Source organism: Papilio polytes, unplaced genomic scaffold (genome assembly GCF_000836215.1).
Source record: "Papilio polytes unplaced genomic scaffold, Ppol_1.0 DF823934.1, whole genome shotgun sequence".
Taxonomy (NCBI): domain Eukaryota; kingdom Metazoa; phylum Arthropoda; class Insecta; order Lepidoptera; family Papilionidae; genus Papilio; species Papilio polytes.
This window is the reverse complement of record NW_013525270.1, coordinates 1,614,300-1,633,053: the sequence shown is the minus strand read 5'-3', so window position 1 is coordinate 1,633,053 and position 18,754 is coordinate 1,614,300. Positions and strand designations below refer to the sequence as shown.

General features: G+C 34.2%; 1 protein-coding gene across 1 annotated transcript in view; it reads right to left on the bottom strand.

Moving 5' to 3' along the window:
* LOC106101967 (pituitary homeobox homolog Ptx1) overlaps positions 1-18,754 on the bottom strand; it is a gene marked incomplete at its 5' end in the record, with an annotated part of 28,711 nt that extends 9,957 nt beyond the window's left edge. Inside the window, 2 exons of the mRNA XM_013281358.1 lie at positions 638-766; positions 18,598-18,754. Of these exons, the coding sequence (XP_013136812.1) occupies positions 638-766; positions 18,598-18,754 (286 nt within the window). The remainder of the gene's footprint in view (positions 1-637; positions 767-18,597) is intronic.

Below are 18,754 nucleotides of genomic sequence, written 5' to 3'. Positions count from 1 at the left end.
TTTTTACACCTATACCAAATTTTATCGAAATCCATTCAGCAGTTTAGGCTACAAACTCTAACAAACATTTATCCATCCATCTAAACTTTAGCAAATATAATATTAGTAAGCAGTAACAAGTAAGATAAGATTTTATGTAGTCAGGATTTAGGATTATAAATGGACGTAAACCAAGAAATTGACGAAAACATTATACAAAACACCGATGCATCATATCAAGAGATTCGTTTCTTTAAAGACATAACATAAAACGCATATGACAATATAAATGTACTAAATTGGTTGATATTCTTATCTCTCATATCTACAAGAAACGTCCTTATTCGCTATAAGGTTTGCTTGCTAGTCGCTGCTAAATTGAAATAGCGACATTCTCAGATTCTCTTACCAGGGCCTGAAGTGTGAAAACGTATGGATGTAACTAATAAAAATAAGAATGTTTATAAAATAGTTTATTGACTACCTAGCTTCTGTCCGCGTGGAATTAAAAAACAAAAGTAAGTAGCCTATGTGTTCTTCCAGACCGTGCTCTACATCTATGCCAAAAGTCATCGAGCGTTCAGCAGATAAGGCTACTAACTACAGACATCCATCAAACCATCCGAACTTTAGTATGATAACAAAAAGGACTACTTACTGTCATCTGTGTGTTTGCGGTCCCTGCGCGGACGCGGTGGTGCGTACAGTGAAGACTGATCCACACCCGAACCACCTGACGCAAGCGAGGAATGACCACTGTCCCGGAACTCGCCCGTCTCCGCCCATACTGCAACAAAATTAATAAATCAATAATACTGAATATTTTATAACTTGAAATAGCTGGGATGTAACGCAGGACAGACTGGAAAAACAAACCACTGGTTAGAAATAGTAAACAAAATTTAAATGAACAAAATGCAAGAGATAAATTAGACGTAACACGAAACGAAGTACATTCCACGACGGAAGTGCATCATGAAAATATTAAATCAGTACCATATAAGGTCGGCCATATTTCTCAATTTAATTAGCGAGAAAATATCCTCGGTATTTATTACAGAATAATCCACAAAGATATTATTAAGGCCACTCTGACACTTACTTTCTGTAACGTGACGACTGTGTACAGCCAGCAGAGGACGAACGTTTTAAAGGAAGCGTAAATTCAATTAAAGTTGCTAATAGCAGTATAATTTAACAAGTAAATCTTGACAAAGTAATGTGCTCGCTGAGCAACGATGACGCCCCGTCGCTTACGCGGTAATTAAGTGTCCCCGAACACTTGTTAACAAATTAGTCACCGGAGACGCGCGGTGTGCGCTTGCCCTTATTTATAGCCGCCACATGAGGCGCGAATACTAATCGACATGTATTCCCAATTAAATATACTTTATTACTGAAATTTGTTATTGAACCCGACTTACAAAACGGCTTAATGAGTGTATCTTTGATAGATATTCCAAAAGGCTTCGGAAGTTGTAAGAAGTTTAGTAGGCAAGAAATGTTACTAGTAAACAATTAGTATGCATGTAAATTAGTCCATTTCATATAATCTTAAAGAACTTTTGAAAAATGCTGTTATAACATGACGTCCCTTTTACATTGAAACGACTCTAGCGTGGAGGTTAGAATACGAATACGTTGTTAGAAAATAATACAATCGTTTTCTATCTACATATTTCAATGCCAACATAAATTGAGACGTATTTTGGAATTCCTGATACCACAATGGATTTCAGAATTAAATTGTTCTATAGTCGTATCTTTGAATGACTTTTTAAATGTTTTATTGGTTGTTGATAGTATGTTGCGATCTCTGACGGCCAATAATCCCGTTGTTTTGGAAAAAGTCACGCACAACGACAATTGACACTGACAATTCTACAGATAATTACAAATTAAAAAAGACTGGGAGAAAAAATGGCGGAAGCGAAATTCTATTTACTTTTAATTTATGTCCTGTTTTAACAAAGCATTTTTCTTTGTAACCTTTGGCTTACCAATGTTTGATGATTTTATTTTTTTACCTAAATTACAAAGTACTTGTTAATCGAAATATTAGCAGTATAATTTTATTTTACGTACCTAACATTAAGAAATCAATAATAAGTGGTAATGTAAAAATGGATGTTTCGAAAATGTCGTTTACTTAAATAACACGAAAAATATTCTTAGTTTAAAATACAAAAATATAACATTAGTTATTCAGCACGCAAAACGTAAATGTAGTGTTTTAACAACATCATAAAGCAAACATACTTATCGCGGAGGACGTAGATAGAACTAGCAAGAAGTTATCGTTAAAAATGAATATAGACTAATCAGAAACATAAAATCGTAGCTATATTGCAAAATATAGCTAATTTCTTTGCGCACATTAGATAGTGATGTAAAAAAGAAGTCGATTGAAGTGCGCCTAGGGCCGGATTTTTATATTCTACTAACTTTCGCCCGCGACTCAGTCTGCGTGGAATTAAAAAAAGAAACCTATGTGCTCTTCCTGTCTATCCTCTACATCTATACCAAATTTTATGGAGATCCGTTCAGCAGTTAATCTATAAACTCTAACAAACATATATTCATCTTAACTTTCGCATATATAATATTAGTAAGATGTGCGGTAATACTTGTCTAACATAGGTTGAACATTTCAATAGCATTCTTTTAACTTTCAGTAATCCAATTAACACATTGAAATATGCAATGCGAATTATAGAATAAAACGTTAGTATTGTATAAGCAGCCATATGTGTCAGGGCTTTATCTCATCAGAAGAGCAAACGTCGGCTCGGGACGTACAAACGTAACGCAAACGACACACGTTCAAATACATTTAATGTTTGCTGGTTTGATAACAGGCGATAAGCGCACGCTCATTGTTTTATTGGGGGGCTGTAAAGCGCCATCTCAGCTGAACTTTACAGCGGACACTCGCACATAAAAGTGCTAACGGCACCGCACTGATTGGTATTGTCGTAAAGTTTCATTTTATTGTTTGTTGTGACGAGTTAATATATCGATGCACATATTGAAAGATTGATAACCAAGAAACTGACATTTAAAGTTGCCAATATCCGGTATGTTTAGTAAAGTAACGTTACGTCTACTAAGACAGAAATATCTGTCACTTTATGCAGGGTTCAAATCACAAATTCAGTATTCAATGACAAAATTTCAGATATTACTTTTGTGTATAAAAATCCGTAAGTTAGAACATTTTCGATTATCATAATCTACAGTAACTTTATAAAAAAAAGTTTGTGTACCTTTATTATTAAAATTTATTATTAAACACATTACATCGCGACTGTACAGCTGTCACAGCAATCGTATCAACGTCATTACGTGACGGTTCATAACTTTTATAACACGACACTAAACTGTTTTATTTTTATAACAACACACATCGTCGATGTAAAAACAACAATCGATTACAATATATTTTCTTATTAATGGTTTCAACATGCGTAAGTTTAAATATAACTTTACAAACAATTCACAAATGACACGAATGATGATATGTCCAAAAACAATTTTCTTTTAATAAAGCAAGAGGCATAAGTGGTACAAATTCCGAGCAAGCAACAACTACTTCTTAAATTTTAGAGTACTTCTGAATTTCGTTTTAGACGTGTATACAATTCTAATAAGTCTTGTTCGATTTCTTATGTATAATCAGAAAGTAGATAAGCAAACAATTAAGTTACTTAGTGTATTAAGTGACACAGTAATCGAAAATTTCGGATGAAATCTAAAGAATGCAGTCAACAGAAGTCTGCAGTAAGCGTAGGCGTGAAGCTGTAAATAACCGAGGTTAAAAAATTTTGTATGTAGAACATAAACAGAAAATATTGTATTTACATATGCGACAGATAGTCGCGTCGGTGTAAACAGTGATAAGTCCTTACAATTTACAACCGAGACCCTGGCACCGTGTTAGGACTTTCATTTTTAAAAAGCTTTAACAGTACACGAAAGAACTTGGATTGGATATTAATTCCAAATTTCAGTTAGTAAAAATAATGAGCACTGGCTGTCATCATTATGTATGTAATCGAATTACATTTGGATTTTTTAAATTGTTAGTTAGATATTAAAGACTAGGAGTTTCTCGCAACTTCGTCCACGTGAAATTGAAAAATAATTAGCCTATGGTATTCACAGATAAATTACCTTTCTAATGGTGAGAGTATTTTTGATTTTGTCCCTATAGTTTTTGAGTTATTTCAATACATACGTGAATTTTTAAAAAAATACGAATGTCTCCTTTTTATAACATTTTTAGTATACTCGGAGACGTATGAAATTATGAAGGACATGTATACATTCTCGTGAAAAATAAACCAACAATCTTAAACAAATAAATTCTATTTATGATCCCGGATAAAAATTGAAATTATGTTTTCATTGAAATCAAAATTTAATATCTAGAATTCTTCATACAAATATTATTTTATAACATAATTTTCTTGACGTAAGATTTACTTTATAGTAAGAAATTCCTGTTAGCCATACCACCCACAGTTATCTTACAAAAGTAATCCAAGAGCAAATAAATCGTAACTTCTGAAGATTTGTAAGTATTATAAAAATAAACTCTTGTCTTACATCCAACGTGAACGGTCTATAAAATATGTTTAAGATACGATAATGACTTTTAAAGGGAATTTCAGCCTAACATTGTAACAAATTCTATCGTCAATTTGTTTAATTTAAATCTAAGCTAATCGAATAAAATCAAAATTATAATTCCCTTACGGTTACATCCGCATGACATTATATGAAAACTTCATTTTATTTTATACATTTGTAAAATTCTCAATTGCAAATGTCAAAATTACCGTTACCATAATGATCTTGCTTCCTTAATGTTGGCAGCTTGTAGTTTATGAACCCTTTTCCACATGAAGGTTTTTTCCAATTTATTTACCTCCTAAGTTTAATAACGTGAAAATATATAGGCTAAAGAATGTCGTAAATGTAGGGCTTTTTATTAAAGAAATAACTATTAAGAAAATTGCTGTTATTGCTGACATCCTACATCACGAAGAAGTGTGTGTTTTCGCTTCATTATATTAGAATAGATTTATAATAAATGCATGTTGCAAAACAAATGCATGTTGATATAAGATTCTACGAAAACCAATTCGCATTCATGCGTTTCAATAACAAAACAATGTTAAAGATAACTTCTTTCTCTTTTACAACTAATCAGACCTCCCAAAATAACAAAATACTTCTTGACCTGTTAAAAGTCCACACAATGAAATGTGATCCTTAATCTTAGACAGGACCACCTCGGACTACGCGCCTGTTTAATAACATAATCCTGATAACGGAAGCATGTCCAAGAGCTCGTTTCCGGCTACAGAATGTTTGCTGACGCGCTATCTGAACAATGTTAGTGTCTATTCAGATGAGGTGCATCCGGAGTGGACCGCTCTAATCCAAACGCGGTGATGGCGTGGATTAAAAATTGTCACCGCTTATAACAGACAGGTTATTAATATTTTGATGTTACAGCGCATTTATTAGTAACATATATTAGTAAATAAAATTATAATCATACTATACTAATATTATAAATGCGAAAGTTTAGATGGATAGATGGATGGATGGATGTTTGTTAGAGTTTGTAGCCTAAACGGCTGAACGGATTTCGATGAAATTTGGTATAGATGTAGAAGACAGTCTGGAAGAACACATAGGCTATTCACTTTTGTTTTTTTTAATACCAGCGAACGGAGTCGCTAGCGAAAGCTAGTTGTAAAATATTTATGCCAAATAAGGCAGCGCGCCGTAGAATTTAATTTGTAATTGAACGATATAATAGAGGTTAATAATATGTAGGTTCTTTACACGAATGTGTAATTTTAAATGACCAGATTATATTCTCTACTTAGTGTGATATTTTTCGGTGTGCTAATGAAAAGAGGAATAATATTGGGTTTTGAAAATTTTAAGTCAGTTAAGACGCAAGTTTGCTTTACTAAAATAATTACTAATTTAACGTTTGTTATCTGACTTTTTAACAAAGTCACATGCTATGCTATAAATAGGTATGAATACGTTTTGAAAGTTTTTCATATTCGTATAGCCTTGAAGATTAGTTGAGAAATAATAATATTACAAATTTACTGAAACCTATATAGCTGAAACAATACTAATGTAATAAACTAAAGTATAAGTAAAGTTTTAAAAAGCATTTTTTTAAAATTTTAAAGCAACATGACGGTAACTTTAAATATTCATGACACTAACACCGCAAGCTCTATGGTAGTTTTGTAGCCCGCTTGCGTTCAATCGCCGAGCGATTCGAGAATTATCACTCAAATTAATGGCGTGTAAGTTATAAATGGCCGACGGATTAGGAGCGATCCATTTTATTCCTATTTTACCTACCGTAAAGAGCCTTCATTGAAAACGTACACAAATTCACGGGAGCATCCGTTAATTTTCCCTACGCCTCTCTTTCACACCTACAGAACAACGTTACTGCCATTTCACTCTAACGACCCTTTTCTCTAGCGCGATTCATCATCATTTCGCGGTTTGTTGATTTCCTATTCATGCTGTAACCATCGCTTCACGCCTCTTTGTAATAAAACAGACTATTATAAATCTTCTATTTTAAAATGCATTAAAAACGTAAACTGCAAAACTTCATGCAATATTTAAAGAAAATTTGTTCTCTTGTAGACTAATCGTGTAACTTTCTGTATAAAAAAGTAAATAGCATCATTTCAGAGTCCCGAGACGTCCTCAATTAGTATTCCAAATAGCCGCCGACATATCGTACACATAAATGTAAAGAGTGGACCGGTCGGGAAGCACGAACCGCGCATAACTTTTCAGTTCTCAAACAACATCTTCTTAACTTGAATCTTATAGCTTTTGAAATAAGTGTCAATGTCGCTCGCGTAAGAAACGGGACTTCGCCCCAGACGCGGTTGCTATATCACCCATGCAATAACCGTCTTACGGCTCTCGCGAGTAGGTTCAAAATGATGGAGTCGCGGAGGGGCCGCGTGGAGTGCGGGACTTTGGGGCTTATGGTAATTGTAATAAAGCGGAGTGCAGCAGTTATGGGACGTGAGAGGTTCTAGACCAAATCCCAAGTAAGCTGTAACTTCCTTTTGGATTTTCGGAAGCCATTTATCAGTCTGATGTGGGCGTCTGGAAATTTTTCATGTTTCGTTATTGTTGCGAGCGACGTGACATACGCGCCGCTCAATCCGCGCGCTTCTATACACGTTACACATCCACCTTTCAAGGTCGTAGCTCTTCATACTTTATGTTTTGTTGCTCGTTCGGTCTTACATTCATAAACTGACTTTTTCCTTTTTTTAGTTTATAAAGACGATGAACGTTGTAATAGTGACTTTAGTTGTAAACATTTCTTTTAGTGAGAAAGTAAATCTTTATTATTGTTAGAACATTGCTTAATACGTAAAAACTTCCTAATTTTGAAGTACCTTCAACATACAAAGACGGCGTGTAAGCAGTCGTCTAGTCTAGTCTAATTGGCCGTAGGTTTTGTAAGTACATATTTCGTATTTTCATAGATTATTAAAGGTATCTTGTCACTATTAAATTAATATCAACATTTAGAGTGTAAATACTGCTATTATATTTTATGTAGATAGATTAGCGATTGTGGTACACGAAGTACCGAGGGGCGGGCTAGTGCTTCCCAAGGCGCTCGTTACAACCAAAATAAATCAAATGCAACCCTTCAACCACAAGCAAATTACCGACCACCTGAGACTTGTAAAAACACCCATAAAATTATTAGAATTTTAGTGCGTTTAGTTTATAGGGAAGTCTGTTACAACAAATATAAAAATTAAGATGCTTAGTGCATTAAATAATAAAAAACAATGCATAATTAGTCCTTTCTTTCAAACACTATTTAACAATCTAACACTAAAGATTAAAAAAGTTGTCAACACCTGATTTTTAACCGGATATTCTTGAATTCTTATACCAGTAATCCCAGTGCCAATGTCTATACTACTGTAATAAAAAAGGTAACAACAAAAGCTAACGAGACCTCCAAAATATACCCTGTAACATTTTAGTAGTGATACAAGAAAATGAAACGAGGGAAGGAAAATTGGCCACCAAAAGAACATTCCCTCGCGCCGGTCGAGGGTGAAAGTGTTCAGAAGGCAATCACAGCTCCCATATGGACACAAATTACTTTTCCTATTCGCTCCGCAGATCCACTGCGATGACAAGTGGGATGGGGTGCTGCGATTTCGCCATGCGGTCATCTTATTATGATAGGGTATCATAAACAAACTGTTGTTTTCTAATTTGTTTTATGATGGCAATATTTGAACTTAATAAGCATGAATCATTTTTTATTTCTCTCTTGAATTGTCAGTTATAACAAAAGGTTTAATAATGTTTGAGGTGCCTACTCTTTGTATAGAAGTTAGTTAACAATTTTTTAAGCATTTGTATAGTCAAGTTCTATGTTAGCAGAAAAAATTTAGGTAGATTTACTTGGTCCGGTGGATAATAGTCTAATTAAAATTCGTCTTGTTGATCACGCATGTATACGCAAATTAGCATACGAATATAACATAATAATATTTATCTTTAATTCTAACATTATATGTTCAATATGTTTGAGCATTTTCAAAGCACAGATACAAAAAAAAACAAAATTTCGACATATGTCGTTCCGTTTCACGCAGGGGATTAGGAGCGCGTAAACGACACTGCTGTGTACATTTTTCAATTTGCATAAATATTAGTGGGAGCAGTAATGTCATAAATATATTAGCGGTAACACAGATTTTATGGCTATTACAAAATATCACCCACTATTCGACGCGAGGGTGGCGAAAATACATTATGGTGCTTGCCTTAATATTCTCGCCCTTGTTTTTCTTATATCATTTGGCGTATGGTAGAAATAATATTATGATGGTAATTTACTACCTTATAGGTATTATTCAAAATGTAATTTCGTAAGTTCAACAAGGGGTTCGATTTAAGGACAGTTGCACACATCTGAGAGATACAAATGTAGTCTAGGTCATTAGGGACCCTAATTTAGTAGTTGTTGTTGTTTAATTGTAGTTCTCTCCAGTTCTTACGTTATGCGATCTGTGGAGAATAGGTAGACTTTTGAAATAATGTAAAGTCATAACATTACAATTACGATGAGTCTACACCGCACGCCTCGCGCGCTGTCATCCGCCATTGTTGTCAGACCGTGTCATATATCACGTGACACGTCAACGTTTTATACAAACGCCCTGTCAGTGCTTAGAATATTAGATTCGAACCCGCCGCTGATATTAATGTTCCCGTGCTGGATAATAAATTCAATGTTACAGTATACCACGCGTAACGGTCGCTCTATTATTTATATTAACACTTCGAAAACATTTTAACAAATAGAAAAGGCATTTCTTAAATTACCCTGTATCACAAATTAAATACAAGTTTAAAAGTTTTAACAGTGGTAGAGTCCGCTTTAACATCTTCGCACGAATGGCTCGATGTAATACCACAACCACAGACAGGCGTGAAGTGGGAGCAATTCCACGATACATCTAATAAGTGTGTGCCCAACTTTAGTACCTTTTCCTTCCCGACCTTTTTCTCATAAGAATAGGATGGAACGTAGATTTGACGGTGGTGAAGAAGCATAGAAAGACGAAATATCCTCTTTAGGCAACGCATCCGCTATTGCGAATGTGTATGGGCAGCAGTCGCTTCGCCAATTTGGCGAATTAAGGTGCCCGCTTGTCAATTTAAAACCTTTTAATTTAAAAAAAAATGCCTAAATTATACATTAAGTTAATAATGATAATGACTAAACTACGGTCAAATTCTTTACTCAGTGTGTAAAATTCACAGAAACATATCAAAATATAAGCAAACGTGTAAAGAATTATCAGCGATTGTTATCCTAGTGACTAAACGTGACATTGTATCTAACTAAAGCTGAGTTAACTGACATATTAAATTTCTTAAAATTTTAGTCCCTGTTCCTTATGAAAGTTTATTGCAACTACTTATTACCTAATACTAGAAATGGAAACCAATTAATTAGATGTCAATGAAAATGTTGTTAAAGTTAAATAATGTAGGTAAATATTATGAATGTTTTCTGGTTTCTCACAACAGTCCACAATCGCAAGTCATAAATAAACTACGCATTGTTTAATAGTTGTTACTATAAAACCAATATTGTATTACAGAGTACAATCGTTGTTTATATTTACGGTTGCTCGCACAATAGTGTCCGCGATCGGGGGGCTATTATGTCATATTTGTTCTATATATCTTTTGTACGGAGGGCGACGCAGCGCAGACAACAATTTGTCATAAAATAAAAAGATTTATCGTCCGATATGTGTACAATGCCACTCTTTAAAGACCGTTACTCTTCCCTTTTACGGTGTCAAATAAAATGTGTACGAACAAACAGTAATACCATGTGCTGAAGACAACGGCTTTGTTTCCGATCTCTGCTCTACGAGATACAATGTTTAATGTCACTGAATTATACGAGTAATAAATGTACGAATACGAATTTTGGTTTGTAAGGTGAAATTCTTCTATAAATAATGTATGATGTAAAAGTGTAATTTATTCTAAAGCTTGTGTGGTGTATAACTTGGACCTTCTTCTTATAAATTGAACATCCTGCAATACATATCAGCTTTGCCATTCGGATATAGAATTGTTTACTAAATGTTATTCATGCGTAAAATCGATTAATGCACCTCGTTTATAAACAGCATCAACTTCGAGATCACCAAAGGGTTAGACAGTGGTCCGAATGACCACAGCGCGGTGACAGATGGTCCGGCGGCGGAAGGATTGGCATCTGCCACAATCAATCACATATCCGCCAATACTGTTTGTTTGTTGTATTGACTTTTTGTTTGCCGATATATCAGTTTGTTTCTCATTGACTTGTCCAGTCGTTATTGTCGCGGGAATAACGAAAGGGGGAACGCCAGAGATTTATTGTGCTAATGATTCTTTTTACCTTGGGTATCGTCAAAATGAATGATTTCCTATTAAATGTTATAACGGAATTACCTAAGTAATTATAAAAACGGAGTTCTTTTTAAACCATCTTCCTGCTGAAGAAACAAATCCCAACTTAAATGTGATCATTATGAAATAAATCATAATATGTCAAAGTTAAGTAATCTAATATGTTAAACATCAATAAAAATCCTTAACAAATTTTCCGGTAAATCACAACTAATCTCCGAGACAAATAACTCAAGTAAAAACGCCGTTACCGTGGGCCATGTGCGCGGGCTATTACACTTTGTCATCGGCAATTAGTGAGAGCGAAACTAAACAATTTATAAAGTTTAGTCGCGAGCATACCTCGAGACATGTGACACCCATTCCGAACGCCCGTTAACAAATTAAACTAATTCGTTCTGTTATTCTAATAGCGCTTCCCAGTGTTTCGGTGCCTGGCGTTATTTTGACAAAATTTATTACCACGCCTCCCTTTGACGGTTTTTTCCCTGGATTCGAACGTGGGGCGGATGCCGCGACATCTGTCGTACAGAGAACTCTGTCACGCCCCTCGCGAAACATGAATTTTATAAAAAATCCTCTCTGATTTTACCGCTTCGGTCTTTATCGATGTCACGTAAAGGTTAACCCGGTTTAAGAATTTAAGAAAAAACATTTTATATTACCTTGCGGTCGCTGAATCAATTTGGTATCTAGGGTTCAAACAAATTGCTACCATATCTGATCGAAAGAGTAAAAACCTTTCAAAACGTATGTAGGAAAGAAACAAATTGCTTAACTTTGTTGATGCAAATGTTTCAAAAACACGATTTTAGTTGAATCAAATTCTAATCAAACAATGAAATACATCAAAATTTAGACATCCACTAAGTGGTTTTTGTCAAGTTTTTGGCCGTGTATGTAAAAAATCCTGATCAAAGTGAAGCGACGACACCGGGCGAGAGATACTCATGTTCACATCAACGTTGCCAATTTTTTTTCTAACTCAAAAAAAAGACTTTATAGTACGGTCGGACCGCCGACATCAGCAGACAGTGTGGCACCAGGTTTTTGTATCAATAAATCAAGACCACTTAAAACTGTCACAGCTGGGAATGTCAACTTGTGCGAAACTGTAGACTGTGTTTGTTTTGCCATTATTTCTAAATCAGTATAAAATAGATGCAATACTTGTAGATCATTTTTCTGCGTTTTGAAATATTTCGGTTTTTAAGTTTCCAAATATTCCAAATTGGGTTTACAAGTTCTTGGATGTCTTCGAAGATCTTGTTAATGCAATATTTATTTCTCTGTTAAAGCAGGCGCATATCTTTTTCTAAACTATCGCATAACTACTGTGTGATTGTCGATTGTTTCGAAGCCAATTCAACTGTTTAGTTGCACAACTAAAAATAAAGTACCGTACGCATATAAGGTCATAGGAATCAAACCACGACTAAACAGTTGTGCGATAGTTTAGTCAAAGATGTGCGGGGGCTCTAAAAGAGATGCAATATAACAATGTTCAGTGTATTAACCATGCGAATTTTTAGTTTTTAAAGATTACAATTGGATTGACACCTTCTTAGATGTTATTAATCCAATTTTTATTTCTCTTTTGGTATAGTTAACATATCCAATCATAATAAAAGATATATAAATAAACCACTTATGTCGTTCAATACCTACAACGTAATATGTTTACCTTTTAGTAGACGTAATTACAGCCATTATTGAACAATCAATACATTTATCTGAATTAGTTACCGTATTTACTACAAGTATACATTTTATAGTATTATATTATTTCTTTATCAAAGTGGATATTTTTATCACTTCTGGTATTCGAAGTTGATAAACTCTGTTTTCTACAATAAACAATTTGATATTGAAATAAACAGTTTGAAAATCACCACTGTAAACTGTAAAATTTATAGTGACTTTCTAAACCCTAACAAAAGCTATAATTGCTGACATGTACGTAAAGTTCTACAAATACAAATTATTTATCTAATAGCCGATTTCCCAGCTAGTTTTAACAAATTGATAGTGTTTTTGGCTCGATAGCTTCATGAAATGCGTTACCGAAATACATAACTCGAGATTTCCTCTTTTTAGATGTATGTCAACATAACTAATGAATCACTACTTAATGATAAAATAAATGGGAACTTCAGAAATCCGGCATAAGTAATATTTGTGTTTATTGATTGTTTTCCTAAATTTATATTACCTAATATTGAAACCTTATATACTATTAAAATGTTATGTAAAGGAACACTAGTACATCCACTTAGCAGCGTGCAGGGTCTTTCATGCAGCGTGCAGTTTGCAGCTTGCAACATGCAGCATACAGCATGCAGCATGCAGTGTACATCGTGCAGCGTACAGCATGCAGTGCATATGCATGGGTTGTTTGTCCGTCGCGGCGTCGGCGGTCAGATTTAGACGCGACGAGATAAACTTGATAATCTCGGCCTCGACACGAACTAACGAAACAAATATTTGTTCGGGTCTCGTGCTCCGGACAAATTCCCCTCCAGCCGCGATAGTTACACGTCCTAAATATTACAACCAACCTCTTTGACAACAATCCATAGAAGTTTGTTTCTGACTGTTTTGTCTATCTAAAACAAATATTTTATTTATTAGGTTTGTCGTATATTTCTACGTTTTCATTTGTTTTACAATAGAAAATATAATATGATCTTATCGCCTATCAATGTTATTACTATCTCGTAAGAAATTTGAATTTATTTCTGTACTTATGTACATACACATAGTAAATGATTAAGAAATAGAATCTTTTTTTAATATATTTGTAATTGATGTAATCAAAAACCGAAAAGTAGTTACGATTTCGCCCCAGTGTACTTCAGTAAACCCTCAGAATATTTAAGTGCGCTTTCTTATATTAAAGTCTAAGAGAATTCTAAAAATATTTTTATAAATTAAAAGATAAATGTTCGATAAACATTGAACAAAGATTTTCAAAGGTCTAGTACAGGAGATCCTCGCGTTATTGAAAGGAAAAGCATCGGGATTCCGACATAAGCCTGCGCCGATCCCACATAATTAGTTTCACATTTTTTTCCTCGCAGAACATAATATGGTTCCCGTCGGGTTATCGCCTGGTAAGGTGAAAAAAGGCGCGACAATGACAAAATCAACGAACGAGGCTTTGCAAAAGATTCCGCAGAACCTGCTCAATTTAAAATTAAAGCCACGAAACGTGTTTTTCGCCTATTTTATAAAAATCTAGGGATATGAGAACAATCTTCGACGGATAAGCTGATGTCATACGCAGAAGTTATAGAATATTTTACCGTATGCAAATAGGATTTTTTTCTCTTGTAAAATTATACGGTGCGCATTCACACACGCTCGTCGGTTAATTCGAATAGTAGAAATCACATAGTAATTTTTCGTATTAAGAATTTTAATATAAAACAAATGAATGGATAGTTCATATAAGGTTAAACGGACGTTAAGAAACAAAACGTGACATTTATGTATTGTTAACTTAAAATGAATTACGTTTTTAACGCTGACCTCTATACTAAATGGATCGGCGCTTACTTGGAACCGGTAGCTTTAGCTTCGTTTGGACTAAAACAGGTGTATTGATGATATCGATAGTTTAATTTATTTCTATTATTGCCATCATGACAAGCCGCAGCCTTCATTGTCAAAATTACATAAATCACATGCCATTCCTTATAGCCTGTCTATTAGTGGAGGTTATTGGATTTTAAGTCAACAGTCATTTGTTACTTTTTATTCTGTGCAAATTATTTGTCCAAAACGAACTGGCTGGCTAATTTTGCAAAGTGGAGATTTATAAAAAAACTAAAGTGACAGCAAATTGATTAATGTAGCGAGCACAATAGAGTTGTAATGTATAAATAAAGCAGCATTTTAATCCCCCCATTTAAATTCAATAGCGAAAGCGGCAAGTGCAAGCCTAATCATCGCAATATAATGCTTCGTTGCTTTCTGTTGGGGTTCGTTTTTTGTGCGAGACAAAGATAGCTGTTCTATTTAGCGAAAATTACTGTAAGTTAGAAGAAGACCGTAATATCGATTCATCGGAATAAAGTTTTAATGATAGCGAATTTTGTGGCGTTGATGGATTGTGCTTCGTTGGTTTTGCGTCGCTTTCAACTGTTTTTCTATATTTTTTAAGGTTATTTGTACATCGTAAAAAATGTAAGAAAAAATAATGTTAAAAAAATCAAATTGATCCATGAAGAAACCACATACTTAATACGTAGGTTTACCTGCGGTCAAGAAGAAAAAAAAAATAACGCACGTAATCCACATAAACGATGAAAAAAAAAACTAAATTCAAAGATTGTTCTTTAAAAAAATATAAACAAACAAACCATGTAGTGTACAGTATGCAGTAAGGTCCCTAGCGAGAGCGTGACTAATTGCGCAACTAAACATCCGGGGGGCCTGTAATCCGATATTGATGCGTTTGTAAAAACTATCCGATTAGTTGACCCGGCGCGCGTCGCAGACACGCACCCCTCGCTCTTGCCAATTTGTCTCCATTACTCTATTAAAATGCAGGTGGAATTCTAAATTTTAAATGAATAATAACAAATATGCTATAATTTTAACAAATATATAACAAATAATCTATTAAACATATCTACATATATTCTAAGCAACATTTAGAAAAATGTTTAACCTAACATAATTATGAAACACTAGCTTTCGGCCGCAAGCTTGTCCGAGGAGAATTAAAAAAATAAAAGTGAGTAGCCTATGTGTTCCGCCAGACGATACTCTCATTTAGACCAAATTTCATTGATATCTGTTCAGCCGGTTAGGCTACAAACTCTTACAAAGATACATCCATCCATCTAAACTTTCGCATTTAAAATGTTAGCGTAATTTCTAAAACTAGAATGTCATAAAAATACTCTTATAACACAGGTTAGCATAAAAATATTTTACGAATTTCAGTTCTAATAGGATTAATTTTGTCACAAGTGTCACATTTACTTAAAAAATAAAATAAAAAAGATGCTTCTTACGCCAAAAATCAGGTGCAAAAACACATGAAATTTACTCTATGACAAGTTGCAGTACAAAAGCTTATCATTGAGGGTCTGTATGAATGATCTCTAATTTTGTATACAGAATGATGACATTGCGCAGCCCACATCCCGTCACGCTCATCATACCCGATCACCCGTGACGACTACGTAGTCAAAGAATTAAATTCACCTCCAACTTAAGATCGAAAATCGTACAGCAAAATGTCACAATAAGGACTACAATGTGCCAAATATGTATGCTGCTTTCACTCATTTTAGACCTAATTGCATTGTGAGCTACAAAGGAAATTATACCAAAATGGGTAGGTTATAAACTTCCTCGACTGTACATTGTCACTGATTATGACATCGATCGACATAATTTTTAGCACGTGCATATTACAGTTTGTGTTTATGGTAATACAATTAAGATTTTATTACTTACATTTTGGGCTTTTCTATTTATTTATTGTGCAATAAAAAATCTACATTTATTTTATACTAGCTTTCGCCCGCGACTCCATCCGCGCGGAATTAAAAAAAAACAAAAGTGAGTAGCCTATGTGTTCTTCCGGACTATCCTCTACATCTATGTCAAAATTTCATCGTTTAGGCTTCAGACGTTTAGGCTACAAACTCTAACAAACATCCATCCAACCATTCATCTAAACTTTCGCATTTATAATAGTAGTAAGATAGTTTTATAAATTACAAAGTTAGTGGCAAAACTTCAAAATTATCCAAAACAAAACAACAAATTTAATAACATGGTCATAACTAAGTACATTCCGGGAAATTAGCGGTGTTCCACTTTAAAACCTACAATCGTTTGAACATTTTGCAATAAGACGCGGAACATCAATTAATACAATACAGCTTATAAATGTGTCTGTATGAAAAAACTAGGTTAGTGACACGTGGCTAGATTCTATTTATTATTATCCCTTCGTTTGCACTCACTGCTATCTGATTAGTTATTTGTAGGAGCCCGAGTTTGTCTCGTTGCAATGAACAAGTCAATTTTTCCAAAAGTAAAACACCGCGGATTTCCACGACTGTACATTCATTTTAATACAAAACAAAAGAGACAATGTAAATGTTTATATTATCCCATCTCTCAGAAGCAACACATCTTAATAAAAATGAAACGGCCGAAGTAATGACTACATCGTACGTACGGGACGCGACGACAATCAAATGAAACACGAAAAGTCCCTTTTATTTTATTTACTATCCCAGTTGAGTTTAAAACGGGATTTATTTGCCAATATAAAAGAGATCCTCATCGGTATTCATGAAGATAACCAACAAATAGATTGGAAACGCTTCGAGTACTATGCCTTGTAGCAAGTTCTTCCAATACGAAATATTTTTTCGTATTCGATCTTGTATACTATCATGTTGACATTTAATCATAGTAATATTATAAATGCGAAAGTTTAGATGGATGGATGTTTGTTAGATTGGTAGCCTAAACGGATTTCGATGAAATTTGTTAAAAATATAGAGGATAGTCGGGAAGGACACATATGTAAGCTACTCACTTTTATTTTTTTTTATTCCACATGGGCGGAGTCGCGGACGAAAACTAGTCTAATATAAAGGCTTAAAGGCTCTCCATTTATCTTTAACTCAATTAACTTCAGAATTAAGACTAAGAATTATTTCTTTTAAGAGGACAGATTCTTCAACAGATTTCAATAATAAAGGAAATATTAAATTTAATTCAGAAACTCCATTACCGAAGTACTTGATAATATTAGTAACATTAAATGAAAATCCATACATTTACGTCTTAAAAATATATACCTTTATCTATTATAGTGTGCACTTCTAGGAACCATTTAGCTAAGTTTACCTTATAAACGTAGGATGCGAGGTGCATCGTAAATATTATACGAAATAATATTTGCACCGCTGTATTTATTGCATCTACAGAACACGCTAACAAGAGCATTTTGAGTAAAATAATATAATTCGTCTTAATCAGAACTTATCACTTACAGATCAGTAATAGGATACTTTAACTTCTTATTTAATTTTAGTAACGCATTAATCCGGATGTTTATGTTTTAATGTAAAAATTATAACAATAAAAAGAATATTAATTACTTGAAATAGAAACGCAATTACACAAACATAAGTTATATTTTAATTGATAAAGAAATTATCATTTGATTTTATCAGTATTTTGTTAGAAAAGTCATATCTGAAGAAGTTAAACTAGTACAGCCTTACAAATAAACGCGGTATAAAGTTGAACTTAGGAATAAACTGAGTATATTCGAAATTTGTACTAATATATGTTTAAACTCAGTTTATTTGTAAGGCTGGTCTACCATCTAGATTTTTGTGGCATAAAGTTCATAACTATCTAACAAAATTTCTTCCACTTTCACACAAGGGTAGAACAGTAAGAGATGTGTCACTTCAAACCCAACGGTAAATCTCCACGATCCTCACGCTTGTAAAATTACTATTCCTCTCATTATCTCTAGAAAAACCAGAGATAGCAATAATGTTCGTACAACTACGTTCGTATGAATAACAAATGACTCACGCTTTAGTTTCTCCAGCGGTTCATGGTGCAGTGGAGGAGCGTGGTGCAAGGGTGCGTGCTGCGGCTCATGATGCAGCGGTGCCATGAGGCTGGAGATGGCAGAGCCGACTGACGCCGCCACCGACTCATGCAGGTGCCCCCCATGTAGTTCCAGTTC